At 47.6% G+C, this 13,892-nt stretch overlaps 6 protein-coding genes across 6 annotated transcripts; 3 read left to right on the top strand and 3 right to left on the bottom strand.

The window, feature by feature from the left end:
- Window positions 1-739: 739 nt before the first annotated feature.
- On the top strand, window positions 740-2,753 carry BU24DRAFT_456347 (general substrate transporter; the record flags this gene model as incomplete). Its single annotated transcript, XM_033531431.1, has 3 exons — window positions 740-1,139; window positions 1,194-1,519; window positions 1,569-2,753. Exons 1-3 carry the CDS (start codon window positions 1,007-1,009, stop codon window positions 2,751-2,753), a joined length of 1,644 nt encoding a protein of 547 aa, XP_033376740.1. The 5' UTR covers window positions 740-1,006.
- Window positions 2,754-3,442: 689 nt separating this feature from the next.
- Window positions 3,443-5,186, top strand: BU24DRAFT_360439 (uncharacterized protein; the record flags this gene model as incomplete). Its single annotated transcript, XM_033524103.1, has 3 exons — window positions 3,443-4,326; window positions 4,375-4,435; window positions 4,488-5,186. The coding sequence occupies 3 exons, from the start codon at window positions 3,443-3,445 to the stop codon at window positions 5,184-5,186; spliced, it is 1,644 nt and encodes a 547-aa protein (XP_033376741.1).
- A 150-nt stretch (window positions 5,187-5,336) lies between these two features.
- Window positions 5,337-7,244, top strand: BU24DRAFT_98731 (MFS general substrate transporter). Its single transcript, XM_033534867.1, has 3 exons — window positions 5,337-5,707; window positions 5,759-6,501; window positions 6,552-7,244. Exons 1-3 carry the CDS (start codon window positions 5,487-5,489, stop codon window positions 7,082-7,084), a joined length of 1,497 nt encoding a protein of 498 aa, XP_033376742.1. The 5' UTR covers window positions 5,337-5,486; the 3' UTR covers window positions 7,085-7,244.
- A 91-nt stretch (window positions 7,245-7,335) lies between these two features.
- On the bottom strand, window positions 7,336-9,170 carry BU24DRAFT_381987 (polysaccharide lyase family 11 protein). The gene is made up of 2 exons (XM_033524754.1): window positions 7,800-9,170; window positions 7,336-7,743 (listed from the first exon to the last, which is right to left on the bottom strand). Exons 1-2 carry the CDS (start codon window positions 9,162-9,164, stop codon window positions 7,405-7,407), a joined length of 1,704 nt encoding a protein of 567 aa, XP_033376743.1. The 5' UTR covers window positions 9,165-9,170; the 3' UTR covers window positions 7,336-7,404.
- Window positions 9,171-10,045: 875 nt separating this feature from the next.
- On the bottom strand, window positions 10,046-11,432 carry BU24DRAFT_429415 (uncharacterized protein). The gene is made up of 2 exons (XM_033529727.1): window positions 10,706-11,432; window positions 10,046-10,648 (listed from the first exon to the last, which is right to left on the bottom strand). The coding sequence occupies exons 1-2, from the start codon at window positions 11,301-11,303 to the stop codon at window positions 10,170-10,172; spliced, it is 1,077 nt and encodes a 358-aa protein (XP_033376744.1). The 5' UTR covers window positions 11,304-11,432; the 3' UTR covers window positions 10,046-10,169.
- Window positions 11,433-12,501: 1,069 nt separating this feature from the next.
- Window positions 12,502-12,957, bottom strand: BU24DRAFT_327237 (uncharacterized protein; the record flags this gene model as incomplete). The annotated part of the gene is made up of 1 exon (XM_033522996.1): window positions 12,502-12,957. A coding segment is annotated over one exon (456 nt), but the record flags the coding sequence as incomplete, so codon positions are not given.
- Window positions 12,958-13,892: the final 935 nt, after the last annotated feature.

Genomic DNA, 13,892 nt, shown 5'->3' on the forward strand with positions numbered 1-13,892 from the left:
GTATGTCTTCATTACATGTCTGAAGTTGGATATACCAATTCCTAGTGATCACACTACGTGTCAGTATTCTGGAGTCCTTCAAGTCAACCCGTGTACAAGACCCCCTGGCAAATACCATGCACATAAATACTACCATTATAACGCCGAAGAGCAACTGCTCTCGTCAACAGATGCATACAGCTAAGTAGTATCATAAGTAGGTCGGTACATTTGCATGCATCCAAAGAAATGATGTGCTTATCCTTACTGAATCTTCAAACAATGCTGGTCGGACCCTGAACATTTTATCTCCACATTTCCGTATCCAGAGATTGAGGATATGACTAAATCATTCTTGTTACAATTATAAGTGGCTATCTATACTATCTAAAGTAAAATAGTGTATAAGAGAGTAGTGTTTGGATATATGTAAAGACGCTCTCATATTATCGGAACTTTACGATTAGGGCTCATTCATCATGTTGCGTCAATTGCTCCAGCATCGTACCATATGGCAGAACTGCGGTCCTCGATCAAACTTATTTACATACCTCCATAAGATCCGTCGCCCAAAAAGTCTTCCACATCATCTCAACCTCGGTAGATTTGTCCGATTTCAGTACGAGCACCGACCAAATCGAGGTCGGTCCAACCCGAGAATCGAATTCGGCCACTTCGGAGGTCTAGCGGCTCATGATTAGTGTCCCAGGAGATTCTTCCTCCACGCGCCCGGGCCTTCCCCAACGCGCCTCCAGATGGTGGAGTCTCCGGATTCTCCACAGCTTCTCAGCGCGCAAGCTTCACCATGTAGGGGACATTATGTGTTTAGCAATCCAAGCGTCTACCCTCCAGAAGTTTTATCACGTCGTGGAGACGGATGCCGTAAGCCACAGAAGCTGCCTAGGTGTTATAAAGACGCCCCCCTGGGTTTTCCCTATTGCCTGGGTCACAGCCATCATTATCTTGGACTCTCTTGTTTCTCTTGTCCATTTCTTGTCACTCGATCTAGTACACCCGGAAGACGACAATGGCGAGAACAAGCCTAATCAAGTCCACCAAGGAAGCCATACAAGCGTCTCCTAAGGAAATCTTCAACTGGTACCTGTTCTTCTGTACCGCAGTATGGAGTTTCTCCGGTGTAGCTAAAGGTTTTGACGAAGGTAAATACTTCCTCCTCCATGTGGATGTTGCTCGGTGCTTACTGAAGTCGACAGGAAACATTGCATCTGTTGTGGTGATGACTAGCTTCAAAAAGAGATTTCATGTTGACCATGAATCCGAAAAGGACTATGCAAATACAAAAGGATGGCTGGTATCTATCGCGACCGCTGGCGCCGTGTTTGGCTGTCTGGCTTGTATCAAATTGGGCCAGTGGCTCGGACGCAAACGGACAATGCTCATCTTTACGATCGTTTATATCGCGGGCGTGTTTGGACAGACATTCTGTGGCGGAAGCTTGGGCGGCATGTATGCTAGCCGCTTCATCACGGGGATCGGTATTGGAACGACGACGGTTATCCCTTCAGTCTATATCACCGAAGTAAGTCATTCTTCCAACGTTCCAATGTATGCGCAACTAACGCCCTTAGATTGCGCCACGAAGTATCCGAGGCCTTTTGACTCTCCAGTACGCTTGCTGTCAGCAGCTTGGAGTCGTCTTTGGATTCTTCTTTAACTACGGAGTCACCAAATATCATAAGGGAACACAGCTTCAGTGGCAATTGCCGACGGGTCTCCAATTGATTCCTGCAGTAATCTGGTTCATTGGCATCATCTTTACACCGGAATCTCCACGATTCCTGCTTTCACAAAACAAACCAACAGAAGCTATGGAAGTCCTGGTTGGCTTCAGGGGTCTTCCAGCAGATCATCCCTACGTGGCCGAGGAATTCCATGGAATGGAGCGCCAGTTGAATCTGGAGATTGAGGCTGTAAGCGGAGCAAGCAGTTGGGACCTGCTGAAGGAGACCTTCACCATTACCGAATACAGGAGACGCTTTGTACTCATGTTCCTTTGCCATCTCTTCAGTCAGTGGAGTGGAGCAAATGCCATCACTCAATATTCACCCACGATCTTCGGCTACTTGGGAATCGCAGGCGAAGAAGCTCGCTTCCTTGCAACGGGACTTTATGGAATCGTCAAGTTTGTCTCCGTCCTTTTGTTCTCGGTTTTCGTCATCGACTTCATTGGCCGTCGGCGCTCGCTGTTAATGGGAATCAGTTTGCAAATCGTCACCCTCATTTTCATTGGCGCATACCTGGGTGCCACCAACAATATGACCACTGCGGAAATCGAAGCAAGCGCAAGTACAACAGCAGCAAGCAAGGCAAGCATTGTAGCCATTTTCATCCATGCGGTAGCCTGGTCGATTGGATGGTTTTCCATCCCATACCTCGTCTCGGCCGAGGTATTCCCTATTCGAATCCGCAACTTGAATGTGTCGATTCTCATGGCTTTCCACTGGGCATTCTACTTCGGCTGCTCTCGCGCCATGCCCAGCTTATTGGCTGCTACTAAGCGCTTTGGCGCGTTTGCCTTCTTTGCCGGCATGTGCATCGTCTCTCTCACTTACGTTTTTTTCGCCATGCCCGAGACCGCCGGAAGATCTTTGGAGAGTATGGACAAGCTTTTCGAGCGCCCATGGTATACCGTACGTAGAGTTGCGTATCCGACCGCCGATGACCTATACGAATCTAAGCAGGCCAACCTGGGATCAAATGAGCTGATTGAGGAGAAGAACGAGGAGGTTCGGATTGATCAGAAAAATGTATAGTGGAATGAGATGGCGCAGTCGATGACAAGCTGTTGTAGCATAGCTGAAGAATTCATTGCTTTAATGGACCTATTTGTCTGATAATATCAATTTCTAACGATATAATTTATGAAGTTGTTCGTTATGTTCCCCGGCAAGGAAAAGCACTGGCGTGCAACCGTGTGCTCTATGAATGTTGCCATGTTACTAAAGACCTAGTTGGCTGCAATAATTATTCGAGGTTGCACTTACTACATGCGCTACTGGCAACAAAATGGCCTCGGTCGGCCCGCCACATTTTCTATCGATAACAACAATACTTCCACCCCAAATCTCGATCTATCCTCTACTATCCACATATCTCATTGTTATCATATCTATTAAAGACTGTTATGCAGGTGATACCCTTTCTTTCGCAATGACAGATCTCATGACTCAAGCCTGTGAGAGATGCTGGAAGAGGAAGCAGAAGGTCTGTGTTCCTACCGTTTGGTGATCACGGGATACATTTCAACAATTGCTTCACGACTGATGATCTTCTATGAGAATTCGAAACTAATTGACTTCTTCAGTGTTCACGGGAGTCGCCTATTTGTCTCCAATGTCGTCTCGCCTCTACGGACTGCAAACCTCGCCGCTTTGGTTCTACGGTGGATGCTCAAGATCCTGGGAGTGGGAGCTTTGTAGAAAGCCTCAAACGAAGAATTGAAATGCTAGAGTCTCGTTTATCTGAGACAAGCTCTCCATCATTTGAGGACACTGCATCATCTCGCATTCTGCAGGAAGATAGAAATCGTTCGAATCAGACATCCCCAATTGCTGGGGTAATCGATCCCGCATTACGAGAATCAAGCTCAACGAAGGAGGCAACAGACGCAATGCAAGAGGCCTCGTACCTCTCTCTTTCCGCCATGGCAGAGCCCACAGACCGTCAATCCGATGTATCACGAGGACTCTCATTTCTTTCCCTTCTATCCGCAGCGATGAAAGTCAACGGGACGAATCCAACATTACCAGAAGGTAGAAACCCGTCTCTGACAGGGTCGCTTGCAGACTTCAGAAGTCATTTTATTACTGAATATGACTTTCTCGATAAAATCGATCCGTCTGAGCCTTTTCAAGTTTTCCAAAATGCAGTCGTTCAGTCGTACCCTTTCATCACCGAGTTCGAGCTGGGTGCTGCGCTTGCGCAGATAATGGATGCAAGGAAAAATGGCACATTTGATCAAATTCTGAATCAGGATACTGGAAAGGTCGCGATTGTTTACCTCGGTCTGGCGATAGGAATTTTACTATCGTCAGACTACAATTACAAAGAGTTAATCGCAAACGAACTGATATTCAAAGCGGTGCAGCTCATGACGAATGTTTTCGACAATGCGACAGATCTCACGATGGGACAATGCTTGACGGCTCTAACAATTGCTTCACTATTCACCACGCATGGCGGATCGACGTGGCATCTGTTGGGTTTAGCTATGATGCGGTGCATTTCTTCCGGATGGCATACTGCTCGAGGTCCAACCTTTAATTCCCACGATGAAGACAGTAGGCGGAAGAGCAGGCTTCTATGGTCATTATATTCCTTGGACACGTCAGTGAAGACCCATCTCTTCAACTTCACACCAGCTAATAAATTCAGATACATCAGCAGTTCCCTGGACAGGCCGTATTGTTTAAACAATGAAGACATTCTTGTCTCGGTATGAGTGGCAAGTTCCCTTTTGCGAATTCAATACTAACGGAAACACATAGCCACCTTTGTCCAACACAAGTAGCCCAAATCGCTCAGAGGATGCTTCGCATCGTTGTCTAGTGCAGCATGCCCAAATCATCCGAAATATACGTGATGATATGGATGGCGAAATTCTGAGCCATTTCATTAACCTGCGTCATTGGAAGGAAACTCTACCTGGCCAGGTCAACTACTCTCCACTACAGCAAAGTCATCTCTACAATCGTGGCCTAATCGAAATCTTACAACAATCACGAGTAATCTTAGATCCCAGTTGTTCCATGATCGCTCAGCACGCTGAGGAATCCTTTATCGCCTTCCTGGACGTATATGAGGGATCTCTTATCCAACGAGAGAGCGCACCGTCGGCACTGGATTCCTTACAGATTTTCTTCATTGGAATCTGGATGGCCTTACGCCTCAGCACTAACACCGCGATGAGCGACATTGAAGGTGCGCACGAACGCTATCTGCATGCGATTTCTTGGTGTATGAGCATCCTTGCGCAGCTGTCCATGCGGTACCCTCCCGTCCAGAGTCTACGAGACATTCTGCTAGAGCTGCAGCTCGCTCACCTCAGTCTCGGTCCTCCGATCCAACCGGACCGCCTCCAAAGACTTGTTAGTGAGTCGCCAATTTCAATCTCGGCGGGGTTCCGCAATGTGATCTTCGTCGGGTTTCCGTCACGCGTTGAACAACAGCCGAGGATTCGAAGCTAGTTCCTCGGGCGTTGTCCGAAGCCTCCTCGGTGGGCACCGGTAGCAACCAATTTAGCGTCCTCAGGAAGCCAAGCACCGTTTACCCCACAATGGGAAGCCGCCCCCAGGTATAGTGTACGGGGTCTGGGGAAAATGGAGAGCTGATGAAGATGCATAGTACAAGTTGCCGCATTGGCAATAATTGGCATTTTAGCTCGTACGTTGTATAAAAGACAGCAGCATGTCGATTGTACAGCAACCAAGGCAGTTGCATCTTCTCAACATCTCCAAGTCTTTTGAAGATCAAACAACAAAGTCACCATGGCTATATCGTCCGAACACAAAGGGGAGTCGACGCCAAAAGCAAGCGGAGAGATCGTCAAGATCGAAAATGCAGACATCCGCGAGGAAGATGAGTGGATTCAACGATATCCCCTTCTGCGAGATAAGTCTCAGGAAGAGTTGGACGGTTTGAATAAAGCTGTACTCAAGAAATTGGATTGGAGGTTTTTGCCATGTATTACTGCTATGCTCCTTATGAAGTAAGATCAGCAGATTTCCTTATACATGCATCTATTCTTACCAATGTCCAGTTACCTCGATCGAATTAACGTGAGCAACGCACGCTTGGCTGGCATGCAAAAGGATCTTCATATGAGCGATGTGGAATGGTCGGCTGGAATCTCACTGTTTTATGTCGGCTACATCATATCTCAGGTGCCTGCCAACGTTTTGATTGCTAAATCCTCACCACGCATCATGCTGCCGTGTATGATGCTCGGCTGGTCGGCTTGTACGATATGTATGCCAGCGGTAACCAGCGCCTGGGGTTTCATGCTATGTCGGTTCCTGGTCGGCCTCACAGAGGGGCCGTTCGTACCTGTTGTTGCCCTCCTTACCTCGTCCTGGTACACAAAGCAAGAATCTCCTTTGCGAATGGGCATTTGGCATGCAGGGAATATCATCTCGAATGTCTTTTCTGGTCTACTTTCCGCCGCAATCCTCACCAATATGGATAACGTTGCAGGACTGAGTGCCTGGCAATGGTTCCTGCTTCTCGAGGGTATTGTTAGCATTCTCGTGGCGATTCCTGGGTTCTGGCTACTTCCAAACTTTCCAAATAACACCGGAACGTACTTCTTCACCCCCGAGGAATTGGAGATGTCCCAATACAGGCAGCTCGTATCAGCTGGCGGTATCTCTGAGGATGATGAGGGAGACTACTGGGGTGGGTTCTGGATGGCCGTCAAAGATCCTTTCACCTGGCTCTTTGCTGGCATGCACTTCTTTATCATTATTGCCCAGTCCTTCAAGGATTTCTTTCCTTCTATCGTCGGTATGTACTCGACACATGCACAGACAATTTCACGTTCCTAATGAGAACAGGTACTCTCGGATTCACGAAAGTTCAAACCTATCTTGTTCAAGCACCACCATATGTTATCTCGTACATTGTAACCCTTGTCATCTCCTGGTCATCTGGACGTAGACTCGAGCACTGTTGGCACATCGTTGGGGCAATTGCCATGTCTCTCGTCGGAGCTGCTGTCATGATATCGACACTCAATGTTGGTGCGCGCTATTTCTCGATGATACTCCTCTGCTCTGGGCCTTTCGTTGCTCTCAACATCCAATTATCTTGGGAGACTACCGTTGTTCCACGACCACGAACCAAGCGAGCAGCGCTGATCGCAATTGCCAATTGCGTGTCCAGCGTTTCTCACTGGTTCACTCCATATTTCTTCCTTACCAATCAGGAACCGAGGTATCAACTTGGAGGTGGCTGTATCATTGTCGGAGCAGGTCTCACGATTGTTTTCTGCGTCGCTACTCGATACTGGTGCATTAGGAAAAATAAGGTCCTGGAGAAAGAGGAGGAGAGAACTGGGGTGGTGAACAGCTGGAGATATGCTTCGTAAACTTCTTGAAGACCGCGCTTTACTAGGCGTAACGTGGTGGCGGCTATCAAGCTTGCCAATCTTCCCGAAGTGGCTTGTCGAGAATATTCTGCAACAGCAAAGTCTGCACTACAACAGCGTGTGACACATTGAGACAACTATTTTATAAGAACAAACGGTAGATTTGGAGCCAGGACTCGATATTTCTTAGTTACAGAGTAGCAGTCCTGTGAAGCGCTGCTGGAGCATGTCAAAAGACATTCCTTAATTTTACGCGTTTCATCCAAAGGGATAACATCTACAGACTGAAGAACACGTGCTGCAGCATGGCGATTACTTATTCACCGTTTGACATAGGAAATATCCGGTTTGGGGGGAGTCGCCATGTTGTGACCGAGGAAGTAATCGACATGATGAGACTGAAGATATCCTTTGACCGTCATATCATTTCGATACGCAGGATTGTGCGCAAGCGTATATAACCGGATGTCGCTGGGTTGGTCGGTTGTGAAGATGAGTAGCTCAGAGTTCTTTTCATTCTTTAGTATGACCTCCTCACGCCAGTCGCCGAAGATGTCAGCAACGAAACCAGGCTGACGGCCACCAGGATTGACCGCCCCAAATTTTGAAACAGTAATAAGGCGTTCGACTGATTGAGTGGAAGGGTTCCATTTCTCAATCTAAATGTTTCTCCCCATTAGCGTCTTCATCAAGCTGGATAATCAGGTACACGTACCTTGCCATCATTGTACAGCTCCATAGTCACGTCGCCATCCCACCATAGGCCGAGCTGGGGCCATGGTGCCTCATCGGAAACTTTTTTGTTACTCTTAGCGTTGTACAATCCAGAAAATGCCCAGACTTCCATTCCAGGCTGATTTGGATCAATATCTCCCACCATGCCTCTTCCGACATCTCCAACTTCAGTTCCATAATGTTCCCACAGTAGCTTTCCCGTTGTAGCATCGTAGTAGTAGTCTTCAAGTAGATTCTCATTATTCTGCTGTATTCCGTACCCTTGGAGGCCTTTGCGGTCGGGATCCATTTTCGCGATGTGCCAGCGGTCTCCATGAACAACAATGCTGGGCATTCCATATTTCATGCTTCCATCACGTCCATTGAGACAAAAGCCAATTTCACAAACTTCATCAAACCCGTCTTCATCAACGTCGATCACGCGTGAATTGTGTCCATCCGGTCTCCCTTGGAAGTCGTCGCCCTTCTTGACCCACTTTCTTGTAAGCTCTTTCCCATCAAATGTCCAAGCGGCCATCATGCGATTAAAGTCGCCCTTGTTGGGTTGGCGATTTTTCATCCAAGCGACAAGGTGCGGAGTTTTGCCATCAAGATAACCAACCATCAAACGAGCAGCCAAAGGACCGTTTGCGATGTAATCGGTCGGTATTGGGGACTTCGCCTTCAGTTTACCAGTAAACCCATCGAGTACAGCGATGAATTGTTCGTCATTGTTGGCGTGTTCGAACCTGGTTCCGTCGCCAAACGTGACTCCGTTGGCAATTCGAAGAGCAATCTCTGCTTTGCCATCGCCATCAAGGTCGTATGAAGTTACGCCATCCCAATGTCCGATGCTAATTGCAGTTGCTCCAGGCTCAATGTTGTTTTGATTCTCGCTGTTAGGGCCGAGATTGACTTCCCATAGGAATGTGCCGTTGGAGGTATAGGCCTCGATGCTTTGGACAGTGTTGTGCCGGTCTACAATGTAGTCGTATTCACCATCGCCATCAAGATCCCCTACCCAGACGTATTTAATGTTGCCAGTTTCCTTGATAGGGACGCGATGAATCGGTTCAATCATATGGTCTGAATCGAGTGTGAACGTCCCGCTTGCTGGGCCTTCATTTCCATCGTTGACGGGGCGGACGTGATAATGATTATCCTTACCCAAGTCCGCCTCAGAGTCGATGAAGTTTGTTCCTTTTGCCAGAATATTTGAATTGAGTTTCAAGGGATTTCCGTTCTCTGTGGCGCGATAGACATTGAATCCGATCTTGGGATTATCGAGACCGAGGAGACGCCAAGATACAAGGACCTCACTGCTACTTTTTCGGACTGCTACGACACCCCGACCCAAGTTCTCCATGGGTCTTGTCGCATGGGTTGGAAAAACGGATGATAAGGTGATAAGGCTCATCACAGTTGGCAACAGGCAAGGAGACCTCATTGTGACCGAAGCGTCTCGCGGAAATCAAACAAGTTCAAAAGATGCAGAGATAGAGATTCTTATTAAGAATCTCATGATATTCTGAACCTGTTTCTCTAGGGCCTTTTATAGCCTTGAATTCTCCTCATTTTGCCTCTGTCTGTCCCGCGTACGATTGTCAAAGCTTTGAAATCCGGGGTGCATCATATAGTTACCCCACAAAACCGCTAAACTGCGAACATAGCCGTAAATGTCCACGAATTGGGTGGTTCCAGCACAAGATTGAACACATTGACTTGCTCCGCCTCTCCGCGAACGATAGTCCGGAAACAGAATGTATATTCGAAAGAGCCCGAACACCGAGTGCAATATGTGGAAAGATTGTATACACTTCCTACCAAACGATGTCTTCCCAGCCAAGAGGTCATTGCTCAACACCAAGTCCAGCGCACGCGCTCTCCTTGCGTTTGAATGTAACTCACGTTATGAATCGCCAGCAACCGAAACATTACTGTCTTAACTCTAGCGCACAAACGGCATGATGCGCACGTTGCAAATATTGCTAGCACCGTGTGGCATCGTATCAACTGAACCTGTAGATTTTTCAAGATCAAACCAAAAGTGGCTCAACTTATGAACGTCACTAAATGGCCGAGACTGAGTTCAACTCTCATATTTTGTTTTCAGTTCGCATTCGGTTTTCCAAGCTTCTGAATTTTGACAATCGCCGTTACGTTTCCTCCGAAGAGCGATGGAGTAAGAAATGATCGCCGTGAATGAGAATAGATATGTAGGGCGAATATTCTATTATCTATTGTCTAATCTTTTCTAAGGTCTATGTTTATCTATGGTCTATAAGTCTATCTATGGTTTATAAATTTTCCAATGTACGGTACCCGAATCACTGAACCAATCAACCGAGTACATTCCTCCTCACTCTTTCCTCTATTTCTTTTCATCGGTCTTTGGCTTCGATGTTGGAGGTTCGTCATTTCCCTCCCCAATAACATAGATCTTGTGTTCACCCTGTTGATACACAATTTCTGGATGTGGATTCTCATCTCTGCCATGCTCCGAATCGACCCTCCAGCCATGCTCTACCCACTCATCAAGAGGACCCATGCGATGGTAGTAAAACTTGATCTCTTGCTCTTTGCCCTTACCCTTAACTGCCTTGACCCTGTCGGCTTCGTTGATAGGCATATAAGCGTTGTTGATAGGGTGGAGTGGATCGTCCCAAATAGCGCCAGTGCAAGCTTTGTTGTATGCTTGCAACCACGTTGACTTTTTCTCCCATACGTCCATCAAGGCATCACAAGTAGGCGCCTGATTAGCTTCGAGCTGTTCGAAAAGTCTGATGACCCAGTCGCCCTTGTCGACTTTCCCCTTCTTCATTGCAGCTTGAATCGCCTGTGTTCCGTGTTCTGCGTAATCCGTTAGACCACGTATGGTAAGAAAATACGCCATCTGGGTTAACTTACGCTTATTATCATCACCCTTGACAAGCATCATGACTTCCGACTTCCCTCCCTGGTCGCTGCTTGCGTGGCAGGTTTCTTCCAGACTGTCTCCTAGTTTTGCCTTCACCTGATCAGTGACGAAGAATCCATGCCTGAGCTGATTTTCCATGGTGCCCTTCAAAAATCCCTTCAATGCACCTGACTGGTCTCTGGAATCTGGCCCATCTCCCACCCATCGGATCTTCCATGGCACGTTGAAGCAAAGAATTCCAATACAATCAGCCTCGCAAACCGAAGTAACTCCATCACCTTTGCAGTTGTACTTTGCAATTTTGGGATTCAATCTGTGGCCCTCCGGGTGTTTTCCCTTGAGCTTATTGTAATCTTCCTTGTTGATCTCGTGATTCTTCATCTCTCCGCCGTCTCTTTTTGTCTGCTTTCCCTTCCTTTTGGCATCCCACATTGGCCATTTACCATCCTTTTCATCTCTGACAGCCAGTGCGGAAGCCTCTTGCTCGAAATCTAACGGATCGACAGATCCCTCGCTATAAGGAACCACGGCACCATGCACCATGCCAAGAGAGGCGCAAAGGTAAATGAGTGCGGTACTATGCTTCATACTGCTGGATTTTGACAGAACAACAGAATGAAGGATAATATAAAAAAGGTAGAAAAAGGTCGTGTAACACAGCCGGCTGGATTTGACGAGATTAGGATGAGGGTTGGTGGGTTGGTGAATTGGGAGTTGTTTGGATTGGATGAAAATGATCTCAACGCAAGATATCAACCATCTTTATACCTTTCTCCAAGCCACGTACAATAGACATGTTTGAGAAGACTGGCATATCTCGAATGGACACATCTATCTCCATAGACGTGTAGTAGTGGCAGGGCAAAGGTCAACCGGCTATGAGGCAACTTGATAGAACAACTGTACTCGGGACCCACCATACTGAGGACACTGCAACAGAACAACACTGCTTTGATAGGGCTGAACGCAGCAGCCAAGTACACAGGATTGTGGCAATGTCCCAGAGGCCTCGTATACAGCTGATCTCCGGTGAAGTACTCCACACCCCTGAGATCTGTCACGAAAGAGACTCCACTTTCACCTGTCTCGCACACTATAAGCCTCCATACCGGCACACGATAGCTGACGCTCGAACTGATGGGTACATTAACCACGTTTCGATGTCTTGAAAGATAAGCTCTCAACTTGGATCATCACTAGATGGCATTTTGGTAGCTATTCTGGGTCATTTGTGAGGGATCACTGATGGGAATCGATGTAGGGTTCAACAATGGCTACGTTGCGGAATTCATTACAGGTCGGAGTTGAGTCAAATGCCATGTTTTACTTTCAGATTTGGTAGCTACTCTAGATGATGTGAGGGAGTGCCATTCTTCTATCCTCATTCAACTTCTGGATTCCACCCCAGGAGATATATCGATCCCGATTCTTCACCGGAACTGGGCTCTCCTGACCTCTGCAGTTCGTGCCATGCATCATCATCTTCCCCCTGATCGGCGCGCTCATCCGAATGATCTTCATCTATCCAGAAGTCTGCGTACTTATCCCCAAATTGGCAATAGACGAAAATGATCTTACCAGGGTTCCCCTTATGCAGTTTCTCCATTGTCTTGTCCCATCCATGCATTAGCTTAGGCATGGTGGGCAAATCTACTATGAACTTGCGCAATTTCTTCATTGATGTTTTTTGGAGACCTTTGAAAAGCTCCGCCCACGACAGGTCATTCGGATTTCGATACTCCTCGCTACACCACGACGTGTCGAGTGCACAGCAATCGTCCAAGCGAATCATTTGTAGAGTCTCGTTGTGGCCGATGATAGCTTCAAGAAGTTGTTTATCGATGAATACATAGGCCAAATGGAGACTTTGCAACTGTGGAAAATGGTCCGGCCGAATTGGGAATTTGGTGTGGTTGTCTGTGCCTTCACAACCAACCGGCCCGTCCAAAGTCGCCGCGAATTTGAAATTAATGACGTTGGCAAGATGGTCAAAGAAGTAGATATCCAAGTCGCGCGTCAATTTTGGGTACTCGGGGCACGTTCCCAATTGTTGCCCGATCGAGTTTGCACCGCCACGCAGAGTGATCGCAAATGATTGGACGCCTCCAAGAAACTTGTGCCAATCTGATTGCAGCCAGGAGGATACTTGCTGTGGAATCACATTGCGCAACTCGAGTGCTTTCACTTGGCCGGGTGCATTTTTCGAAATGGCGTTGTATGATTTTTTCATGACGGCTCGCCAGGCTTCTGTCTGCTCGGCTTTGTCCCTCTCTTCGATTGTCTCTGGCTCAAAGCCAGCAGTGAAAAGATGCATTAGACCAGGCTCAAGTTGAAATGCCTCGTCACTGAGAATAAATTCGACCGTCAAAATCTCGAGCTCGGGGAATTTGCGAAGATTCTCCAGTATGCTCTTGACGCACTCAGGAAAATGGTCGGCATTCGCGGCGACTGGGTGCCGGATCCAATCATGGCCTTCCGATGTTTCAGATGGAATCAGGTGCTCTATTTCCGGTTCGTAATGTAGGACTCGCACGTGTTTTGCGAGATCACCTTCCGCAACGGCTCTCACGGACGCACCAGATCGCTCGTTGCAGCGAAGAGTGATATTTCTGAACAAGAGCGGCGCAGACAGTTCCCGTAACTCTCGATTAACACACGAGAGGTGTCGTAGGTCGCACGATGGATCTTCATCCGCGAATCCTAATTCCCAGTTGACGTTCTCAACGCTCCATTGCGTACGGAGCGGATTCTTGTCAAGACTAGTTTTCAGCCGTCGCGGTTGTGTTGAGCAAGAAGGCTGATGTGCACTTCGTTCCGGCACGAGTAACTCAATGATGGCCAACTTCAACTCGGCCGACAATTTCAAGAATGACGACATAAAAGTACGAGGTAAGCGATGATCTGCTATGGGAAACCGAATAGCAATGCAAGGCGAAAATACGAGTGGCAGAAGCAACGAGAGGAGAAGGGCCGATGTGAGAGTGGGATCGAGATCGAGATCGTAATCGAGAATTGTGAAGATGCTGGTGACGGAGGGAACTTTACGATTAGATACTCTGGGAGTTTGTCGATGAGAAGTTGAGAGACAGTGGTGGCGGTGTAAGACGCCTAGTTCCACAGGCCCACTCAGGATCGAGAATGGACACTTATCCTAACCGCATCGGGTACTTCGGAGGA

Source organism: Aaosphaeria arxii, assembly GCF_010015735.1.
Source record: "Aaosphaeria arxii CBS 175.79 unplaced genomic scaffold BU24scaffold_19, whole genome shotgun sequence".
NCBI classification, from domain to species: Eukaryota; Fungi; Ascomycota; class Dothideomycetes; order Pleosporales; genus Aaosphaeria; species Aaosphaeria arxii.

Coding starts and splice junctions, on each gene's coding strand:
- BU24DRAFT_381987 (XM_033524754.1), bottom strand. CDS start 9,164: ATGGAGAACTTGGGTCGGGGTGTCGTAGCAGTCCGAAAAAGTAGCAGT. Junction 7,744..7,799: donor AGCTGTACAATGATGGCAAG/GTACGTGTACCT, acceptor AGAAACATTTAG/ATTGAGAAATGGAACCCTTC.
- BU24DRAFT_98731 (XM_033534867.1), top strand. CDS start 5,487: ATGGCTATATCGTCCGAACACAAAGGGGAGTCGACGCCAAAAGCAAGC. Junction 5,708..5,758: donor ACTGCTATGCTCCTTATGAA/GTAAGATCAGCA, acceptor ACCAATGTCCAG/TTACCTCGATCGAATTAACG. Junction 6,502..6,551: donor TTTCTTTCCTTCTATCGTCG/GTATGTACTCGA, acceptor TAATGAGAACAG/GTACTCTCGGATTCACGAAA.
- BU24DRAFT_429415 (XM_033529727.1), bottom strand. CDS start 11,303: ATGAAGCATAGTACCGCACTCATTTACCTTTGCGCCTCTCTTGGCATG. Junction 10,649..10,705: donor CAAGGGTGATGATAATAAGC/GTAAGTTAACCC, acceptor CGGATTACGCAG/AACACGGAACACAGGCGATT.